The sequence below is a fragment of the Ceratotherium simum genome, chromosome 33 (genome assembly GCF_057802395.1).
Source record: "Ceratotherium simum simum isolate JZ-2026a chromosome 33, ASM5780239v1, whole genome shotgun sequence".
NCBI classification, from domain to species: Eukaryota; Metazoa; Chordata; class Mammalia; order Perissodactyla; family Rhinocerotidae; genus Ceratotherium; species Ceratotherium simum.
In genome coordinates this window covers 12321045-12331145 of record NC_141932.1, presented here as the reverse complement: position 1 = coordinate 12331145, position 10101 = coordinate 12321045, and the positions used below count along the sequence as shown (strand labels likewise).

Below are 10101 nucleotides of genomic sequence, written 5' to 3'. Positions count from 1 at the left end.
TCAGTATCGGACCCGGCCGCGCCGAGGGGGCGGTCCCACAGTACGTAACCGAACTCCGCCTGTCTCTCCGGCAACGCCCCCTCCCCCCGCCCGAACGGAAATAGCGGGGCGCTGGGCCAATCGTAGCGGCGTGCCTTTGTCCAGCGGCCAATGAGAGAGGGAGCGGGGATGAGCCCGGGTCTGAGCGGCAGTATTCCGAGCCAGTAGGCGCTGAGAGCTCAGGACCGCGGAGGGGAGGGGAGGGGGCCGGGGGCGGAGCTGCGGCCTGCCAGCCCGCCCGCCCGCCAGCCAGCCCTCCCCCCGCGGCCGGCTCGGCTCCTCGGCGCTGCCTGGGGTCCTTTCCTCCCGGTCCCCGCCTGCCAGCCCCCGCTGCGCTGTGCCCTGCCCGGCCAGGCCTGGAGCCGACACCACCGCCATCATGCCGGCCGTGTCCAAGGGCGATGGGATGCGGGGGCTCGCGGTCTTCATCTCCGACATCCGGAACTGTGAGAGCGCGGCCGGGGGACGCTGGAGGGGGGGCGCGCGCAATTGAGGGGTTCCGGGGGTACAGAAGGGCCCGGGGGGTAGAAGGCCATTGCGATCATAGAGGGAGCGGATAGAGAGGCCCCCGGGGCAACTTTCGGGTGGGGGACTGAAGGGGCTTGGGGTGTCACAGAGTGCCTCTGGGGGTGACGACACGGAGTGGCTGGAGGCGTCCGGGAGGGTCTTAAAGGAGAGGAGGCTACTAAGGTCCCGGGGATGGGGGCGTAGAGGTGTCCCCCTGGGAATGATAGAAAGGCTGGGGGGTCGTCTGAGCGATGGGGTTCGAGGAATCCCTGATACAGATAGAAAGCGCAGGAGATCCTGGGTGCGGGGTACCCTGTGGAGCGATAGAGTGGGAGGAGGCCAGAAGGGACCCGGAGGACTAATGGGGCCGGGCTTGAGGGCCTGGGTGAGGGGCTGTCATAGAGGGGAAGGGGCTAGATAGGTCACTGGCTAGTGCATAGAGAGGGCCTGGGAGTGATAGAAAGTCCCAGGGCCTTGGGGAGGAGAGATGGGAAGGTGGGGGACCGTGGCGAGGAGTAGAGGGGCTCCAGGATGGACGATTGCTTAAGAGACATGGAGGGCAGTGGAGAGGGGGCTAGCGAGCTTACTGAGGGGAAGAGAGGGTCTCAGGGAGCACAGAGCAGAGGCGCTGCAGATGGAGAGTCTTGGGAGAACGTGAGACAGCTGGGGGCCTGGAAAGGTGGGGACATTATAAAGTGGGGGCTTGAGGGGTGTGCCAGAAGGGGGAGACCCCAGAGCTCAAAGAAGGGGCCAAGGGGGCCTTAGGAATTTGTGGGGAAGGGATCTGGAAAGCTGGGGGGTGGGAGAAGCCTGGTCCCAGAGAAAGGTCAGGGGTTGGGAAGCAGGACAATGCTGAATCTGGAGCCCTCTGCCATCTGGCCACATGAGTGTGGGGACAGTGATCACCAGCAGGAAGGATCATCGTGACGATGGGAGGCCTGGCGCCAAGTCAGCTCCCAACTCCTGGGAGCGGGTGTTGGTGTTTGAAGCTGCCAAGAGCTTCAGAGGCCGTATCCGCACTGGCTTTGGGGTCACTCAGACCTGGGTTTGAGTTGGAGCACTGTCACTGCCTAGCCGCGTGACCTTGAATGAGGGCCTTCACCTCTCAGTTTCCTCCTCTGTCAGGAGGGACCGCTGATCACACCTTCCTGATGAGGTTGTTGTGATAATGTGTGTGACCAAGACCTTTCGCACGTTCCAGGCACTAGATGACGTTCCAGGCACTAGATGATCTTGGCTATGGTTCTTGTTATTCAGCTGGCTCCGAGGAGCGGCTTCTGTTAGGTGCTCAATGATTATTTTAGGATTTAGTAGGTATAGAAGGATCTAGCATGTAGTAGATGCTCCAGGAACAGGAGAGGTGGAAACTGTTGGGTGTAGGGGAGGAGAGATGTTATGATTGTTATGAAAAGAGATGGAACTCCGAGGGGCTGTGGACTCGGTAGGGGGCCAGCTGTTAGGAGCACATGTGTATTGCCTCTGATATCTACCAGGGATGTGACCCTTGGCACGTCATTTAACCTCTCTGAGGCTCAGTTTCCTGGTCTGCAGACTCCATTCATAACACCATCTGGTCTCTGAAGGTTCATTCATTCATTCATTCAACAAGAACTTTGTGATCACCATGTGTGCCAGACACTATTCCAGGGACTGGGGCTCCAACAGTGGACGAGAATCTCTGCCCTTGGGAGCACCCATGCCATCAGGGAGCTAGAAAATAAACACAGAAGACCAGAGGCAATCAGTGACACAGTGTAGGTAATAACTGGTACAATGTCAGACAGTGGCTGGTGCTGTGAAGAAAAATAAGGAAGGAAAGCAGAGGAGAGGGACCAGGATTGAGAGAGTGGTCAGTGAAGGCCTCGCCAGGGAGGTGACACTTGAGTAGAGACTTTTGAGTGAAGTGAGGGGGCGAGCCCTGCAGATTTGGGAGGAAAGAGGGGTCCAGGCAGGGGAACAGTGCGTTCAAAGGTCCTGAGGTCGCGGCACGCTGGGTGTTCACATAAGAGCAAGGGGGCCGTGTGGCTGGAGTCAAGGGAGAGAGGGTGGGCGATGAGGGCAGGGAGGGGACAGAGCTTTGTGGGCCACAGGGAGCATTTTGGCCTTTCTCTGAGTGAAACCAGATCGGCCGGAAGCTTTTGAGCACAGGAGGGACATGAGCTGATTGATGTTTTAAAATAATTCCTCTGGCTGCTGTGAAGAGAACAGATGCATGAGGTAGGAGTGGAAGCGGGGAAGCCATCAGGGAGCCACTGCAGGCGTCCAGGTGAGAGATGGTGTCGGCCTGACTGGAGTGAGAAGGGAGTGGTGAGCCGTGGTGGGGTTTGGGATCAATTTTGAAGGATTTGCAAAGGGATCGGATGATGGGGGTGGAGGAGGAAAGAGAACACAGAGGGAAGCCAGAGGACAGAGTGGAGACCCCGACGTGGGGACAGTGGAGGTCATTTAGCCAGATGATTTGAGGCTGGAGTATTGGGATGTCTCTTGTCCATCCTTTTCTCATCAAGTGTATGTTGAGTGGCTGGTATGTTTCAAGCCTTATCGTGGGTTCTGGGGACACAGTGATTAATAGGACAGACTTGTCTGTGCCCCCGTGAAGCTCCCAGCCCCATGAGGGAGACAGGTACAGCGTTAAAATTGCATCTGTTCTTCTCATAAACACTTGAATACAGATGTTCAGAGCAGCGTTATTCACGATAGCCAAAAAGTGGACGCAGACAAGCCAGGGGTCCATCAGCGAATGCATGGATAAACAAATGTGGACACCCACACAGTGGAATACTATTCAGCCGTTAAAAAGAATGAAGCACTGATAGATGCTATAACATGGACGAGACTTGAAAACATCATTCTGAGTGAAAGAAGCCAGACACGAAAGGCCGTGTATTGTAGGATTCCATTCATGTGAAATGTCCAGAAGAGGCATATCTGTAGAGACAGAAAGTAGATTAGTGGTTGCCTAGGGCTAGGGGGTGGAGGAATGCAGAGTGACTGCTATTGAGTGCTGAGTTTCTTTTTGGGGTGATGAAAATGTTCTGCAATTAGTGGTGATGGTTGCACAACGTCGTGGATATATTTAAACACCACTGAGTTGCGTACTTTAAAATGGTGGACTTTATGGTATGTGAATCGTATCTCAATTGTTTTTGGAAGTGGAAAAAAATTGTAGGTGTTCTAAGTCCAGTGAGGGAGGGGGCCGCAGTCTTGAGAGAATGGGGGCTCTGTCTGGTTGTGGTGCTCTGTCTGGTTGTGGTGCTCAGACAATGTGGAGGACTTAGCCAGGCCAAGAGAGGTGGAGAAGAGCTGGGAAGGCAGAGGGACAGCAAGTGCAAAGGTCCTGAGGCCCAGTTGAGAGGTAAGGCCTCTGTGGCGGGTGCAGAGAGGGATGGGATCTGATGCTGAGGGGTGGGCAGAGGCCGGGTTGGTGTTGGTCCTGAGAGCAATGGAGACAGTTTCAGGCAGGAGTTGGAGGGAAAAAAATGGATGAGGGATGTGGTGGAGGCTCATCAGAGATGAGCAGGGGGAGGAGGGGAGGAGTGTGGAGCCATCCTGCTGGAGGATCCGAAGGGTGTAGTGGAGTTCAGGGGGAAGGGTCTAGAAGGAGGTGAAAGGCAGGCTCTGAGAAGGAGGGCAAGGAAGGGCAAATTCTGCAGATAAGGGGGTGGAGGCAGAGCCCAGCCTGAGGGCGTGGTCCTGTCCTGTCCTGTCACTTATCTGCCTGGGAGCTGCCTAGGGCAGGGGCTGGGGCTGCCTCGGCTCTAGCCCCAGCTCCCCCCAGGCCTGAGGCGAGTCTGCAAGTGAGTGAAGCGAAGGGGTTGCTGAGCTGCCACAGTGCCCTGCCCTTCCATTAGGGCACATCCCGCTCCAAATCGTGACTTATTCCCTTTGTGACATCTGCCCCGGCCCTGGAGCGCAGGCACTGTCTCATCCTTCCCTGGGTCCCCAGTTCTACCAATGCAGGACCTGGCCATGGGAGTCCTCAGATGTCTGCCAAATGAATGAATGAGGGAATGAACCAATCTTGACTGATCACCGATTAAGTGCCATTCTAGGTGATGGGGCTGCAGCAGTAAACAAAAGTCCCCTGCCTGCCGTGCTCACATTTTTAGGGGGAGACGGGCCAATACACCAATAAATATATAGTATTCGGGTGTTCAGAGAGGTGGCAATGGGTGTTGGGAGGAAATAAAGCAGGGCAGGGGTGTGGGACAGGGTTGGGGACGGTGCTCTCATATAGGCTGGTCAGAGAGTCTCTTGCTGAAAAGATGGCCTTGGAGCAAAGAATCGAATTTGGTTAGGGCTGCATAAATCTGTAGGAGAACATTTTGGCAACGGGAACAGCCTGTGCAAAGGCCCTGAGGCAGGACTGTGCTTATAGTGTAGGAGGAATTCGAGGAGGTGGAGGAGCAGGAGGAGGCGGGGCCTCTGGTGCAGCGGAGAGGGTGGGAGTTGTGGTCAGAGAGGGAACTAGTGGATTGTGCAGGGTCTGGAGGGCCACAGTGAGGACTTTGCTTCGACTCTGAGCCACATGGGAGCCATGGAGGGGTTTGGAACAGAGAAGGGACAGGATTTGACTCAGGTTTTCAGCGGATCCCTCTGACCTTGGTGCTGAGAGTGGAAAGAATGAGTCCCAAACGGGTGGTTCTCCAATATGAGTGTGCCCTTGGGGACTCCCCACCCCACCCCAGGGCCTGCACTTTAAGGAACCAGCTTTAGGTTGTGAGCGGCAGCCAGACGCTGGCCACAGACGCTGGCCACAGACAGATCCGGGCCTGAGCCCCAGCCCCACCCCCTTCTACCTGCGACTCCTCTAGTGCCCTCGGTCCACAGTCACGTTCAGCACCCGCCCTGTGCAGGACTGCACTGGACCTGGGGGTGCCACTGGGGATGAAGCAGCCACACATCCCTGCCCTCGGCAAGCTGGCACCCCAAACCAGAGGCCGAGGGTTTACAGATCCGCACGTGTACCTTTAATGTGTTAGGCGGCAGCTCCGGGAGGGTCTTTGCAGGGGAGTGACAGGGTGCAGCTTGGTTCAAGGAGAATGTTTTCTCTCTCGGGGATGGTGACTACTTGATAACAGCCCCCTGTAACTGAGCACTGTAACGCGAGCCAATATAGAAGTTTAAATTTTCCAGCAGCCACGTTAAGAATAAAACAATTCATTTTCATATATTTTATTTTATTTACCCCAGTGTGTCCCAAATGTTATTTGAATGTGTAATCAATATTTTAAAAACAATTAACGAGACACTTTATGTTTCTTTCTCAATTCAGAGGCTGCCTTTTCATCGGAAATACTTGCCCTGTATTAAGAGTTCCGAAAACTTATGGTTGAAAAAGTAGATTCACAAAGTACCCAAGTTGTGCCAAACGTACTTTTCCAGTAACCAAATTGAGGATCGGTTTTTTGTTTTTTTTTTTTTTTTGGTGAGGAAGATCAGCCCTGAGCTAACATCCATGCCAATCCTCCTCTCTTTTTTTTCTTTTTTGCTGAGGAAGACTGGCTCATGAGCTAACATCCGTGCCCATCTTCCTCCACTTTATGTGGGACGCCGCCACAGCATGGCCTGACAAGCGGTGCGTTGGTTCGCGCCCAGGATCCGAACCTGGGCCACCAGGAGCGGAGCATGCGCACTTAACCGCTATGCCACGGGGCCGGCCCCTGAGGATCAGTTTTTAATTTTAAATTTATTCAAATGAAATAAAATGAGGAACTCAGTCCCTCAGTAGCACCAGCCATATTTCCCGTGGCCGGTGACTCCTGTACTGGACAGCTCAGAGCCAACATGCTTTGGACTTTATAGTGGTCCAGAGTCAACAAGGATCCTCTTCCAGAACCTTCTTTAAGGACTCAGGGCTGTTAGGACTTGTGTGGGAGGCACATCCTAGCACATCCCTGTGTTGTAAACAGCGGTTGTCTGGACGGCTAGGAAGGGTCTCGCAGTGAGGTACCCGGGTTACAGTGAGTTCCCTGTGACAATGCCCGTGTAGAGTCGGGGTTGGTTAGGATGCCTTTGGTGGCAGTGACAGACCCACCCCAATGCCGAGGCCTAAATGCTTAGGGAAGGTTTTATCTGCCCTGACCAGAAGCGCCAAGGTAGGGCAGCTGCTCGGCGCAGTCAGCAGTTCCTTGCTCCAACCTATAGCAGGGGGGGTGGCCTCTTTTCCACGTGGCTGCCCCTCACAGCAGCAGCTACAGGCAGAAGAGGGGCCCGCGCCCTCCCAGGCTCCCCAGCCCCCTCAGAAAGCACAGGAGAGCCTGCGCGGTCTGGCCCCGCCTGCTGTGCTGGCCTCCAGGCCTTTGCACGTGCTGGTGCAGCCCAGAGCACGCTTCCCTGTATTTCTACTTGGTCCGTTTCAGCCTCATCTTTTGATCCTCAAGTCCCAGAAGCTGTGGACCAGGAAGCCTTCCTCCCCGGATCTGATTCCAGCCTCCCAGCCCCCATTGTGTTTGCCTCTGTCAAAATTCTCACCCTTGTTCCTGTCAGTGTCCCCTCCCATCCACGAGTGCCCCAAGGGCAGGGCACGTGTGACTCATTCTCTTGCCCAGGGACTGTTTGAGGATAAGGGAATCCCTTTAAAATGCCCTGACAGGCTTGCATGCCTCCTGTGATGGTGAGCTCATCCCCCTGTCGCTGGCTGGCCCTGAGTGCTGGAAAGGCATTCCTTGCAGTAGCCCAGTTCTGTCAGCCTTTTTCAGCCTCTTTCTCCCCTGCGTTACCCTCAGCAGCACCCATGCGCTGTCTCTGGGCGCCCGGGCTGTGACTTGCCTCTCAGTCTTTGCAGAGGGTGTGTACTCTGCCGGGGTGCCCTCCCTCCAGGGCCGCAGCCCCTTCTCCTTTGAACACCTGATGCTTTGTTCTCTCTGTGAATTCTTTTTTTATAGCAAAGTATATAGATTATGCAGAAGACAATATCAAATAGATGGGGACAATATAAAGACTTAAAAATATATACACACACATACATATATTCTTTTTCTTTCTTTCTTTCTTTCTTTCCTTCCTTCCTTCCTTCCTTCCTTCCTTCCTCCCTCCCTCCCTCCCTCCCTCCCTCCCTTCCTTCCTTCCTTCTTTCCTTCTTTCTTTCCTTCTTGGAAGATTGGCCCTGAGCTAACATCTGTTGCCAATCCTCCTCTTTTTGCTTGAGGAAGATTGTTGCTGAGCTAACATCTCTGCCCATCTTCCTCTATTTTGTACGTGGGACACCGCCACAGCATGGCTTGATGACTGGTGTGTAGGTCCACGCCCAGAATCCAAACCCGTGAACCCTAGGCCGCCGAAGCAGAGCGCACGAACTTAACCACTATGCCGCCGGGCCAGCCCCTAAATGTTCTTTAAATTGTCCATATCTGTTTGATACCGTCTTCTATGTAATTGATATACTTCACTATAAAAACATATTAATATATATTTATGTACAAATATATTAATTTATATATGCATAAATGGAGATAGCTATACCTATAAAAAAGCTGACAGATCATATGTGTCCAGCTTGGTGAATTATCCACGACTGAACACGGCTGCGTACCCGGCCCCCAGATGCAGAAACAACATCCCTGGCTCCCTGGTGTCCCCCTTGGCACCCTCCCAGCCCCCCAAGGCTAACCACTGCTCCATCATCCAACACCACAGGTTAGTTTGGCCTGCTTCTCGAAGCTTTTAATAGAAGTTTAAACAAAGACCGTAGAGGGCTCCAGCCTTGGAAATTTAATTGCCATTCAGACATCCGTCTGTCTGTCATAAAGTTTAGGCAGCTACTGTGTATGTACAGTCCGTTTAGAAAAGCTGTTGGGTTTTTTCTGGTCCCTGTGGAATAGTTTTAAGGCAAGTGATTGGAGCAATTGTGTGGCTATCCCAGGCAAGGAATAGAACAGAGCGTGCGCACTGGTTCTGAGGGGCCGCTGTGCGCCCTCGCTGGTCGCTGCCCCCAGAGGGTCACCCTGTCCTGACCCCTTGGGCTGCCCTCAGGTGGGCGCTCCCCGGCAGCATGGCTCAGTTCTGGCCGCCCTCGCTGGTGAACTCCTGAACCCTCCTCGTCTTTCACTGCTCTCCTCAAATGTCCCCTCCTCCTGGCAGCCACCACGTAGGCCCCAGGCAGTGCCCGGGCAACCTCCATCCCCGCACATCTCGCTCAGGTGTGGGGACGGGGCCCCCTGCCAGGCCAGGGCCCCAGGAAACGTGTAATTAATAAATGAAGGCTCAGATGGCCTGTGGGGTCACACAGGCCACTGCAAACTTATCACTAAAGTACTGGCTCTTCATCGCCCGGGTTCCAGAGACCTCCCACCCTTGTCCCCAGGCCCTCCACCCCCTTGCTAAGGACAGGGAGTGGGTCTGGTTTTTTTTTTTTTTGGCTGAGGAAGATTCACCCTGAGCTAACACCTGTTGCCAATCTTCCTCTTTTTTTTTTTGCTTGAGGAAGATTTGCCCTGAGCTAACATCTGTGCCAGTCTTCCTCTGTTTTTTGTATGTGGGACACCACCACAGCATGGCTGACGAGTGGTGTAGGTCAGCGCCCGGGATCTGAACCCGCAAACCCTGGCCGCCAAAGCAGAGCACGCCGAACTTAACCACTAGGCCACCAGGCCGGCCCCACTCGCACTTTTAAGGCCCTTATTCATGTCTTCGTGCCTCTACTGTGCTCAGGCACCCAGTGAGCCTTGGAACGGGAAGTTGCTACCCAGGAAAGTGGCAGGCGCTGGCCCTACCCTCAAGGGGCTCCTGTTGTCTGGGGGACAGAGGCAGACCTAGACACCCACAACAGTGCTCTGACGGAGGTGACCCAGCAGTGTGGGAGCCCAGAGGAGGCCCTAGGACAGTGCCGTCCAGTAGACACGCAGTGTGAGCCACATGTGCGGGGTTTTTTTGTCGTTTTTTTCTTTGTGAGGAAGACCAGACCTGAGCTAACATCTGTTGCCAATCCTCCTCTTTTTGCTGAGGAAGACCAGCCCTGGGCTAACATCCGTGCCCATCTTCCTCTACTTTATATGGGACGCCGCCACAGCATGGCTCAACAAGTGGTGCCTCGGTGCGCGCCTGGGATCCGAACCCATGAACCCCGGGCCATAGAAGTGGAGCGCGTGCACCTAACCACTACCACTGCGCCAGCCCCCACACGTGCAGTTTTAACTTCTCCAATGGTCACACTTTTTTAAAAAGTAGGAATGGGCAAAATTAATTTTAATCATATATTTATGCAAGGTAATACACACAAAATATTATCATTTCAACACATCATCAATCTTTTAAAAGTTTTAATGAGATATTTTACATTCTTCTTTTTTGCTACACTGAGGCTTCTAAATCCAGTGTGTCTTTGCCACTTAAAGCCCCTCTCTGTGCGGAACGGCCACGTTTCAGGTGCTCGAGAGCCACTTGGCTGATGGCTGCCGTCCTGGACGGTGCAGCTGTAGTGTCTGCTTGGCACTGATGAGGAAGTGCCCATTAGAGGGCTTCCTGGAGGCGGTGATTGCTGAAGTGAGGTTTGTGGGAGCCTTCTAGAGAAGGAATTTGGGAGTAGGAAGTGAGGCAGGATTTCTGAGAAGTTGG

The 10101-nt window shown here is 54.2% G+C and overlaps 1 protein-coding gene across 1 annotated transcript in view; it reads left to right on the top strand.

Annotated features, from left to right (window-relative positions):
- The first annotated feature begins 305 nt into the window (after positions 1-305).
- AP2A1 (adaptor related protein complex 2 subunit alpha 1) overlaps positions 306-10101 on the top strand; it is a 32926-nt gene continuing 23130 nt past the window's right edge. The window contains exon 1 of the mRNA XM_087421344.1: positions 306-485. Within this exon, the coding sequence (XP_087277470.1) occupies positions 419-485 (67 nt within the window). The 5' untranslated portion in view covers positions 306-418. The remainder of the gene's footprint in view (positions 486-10101) is intronic.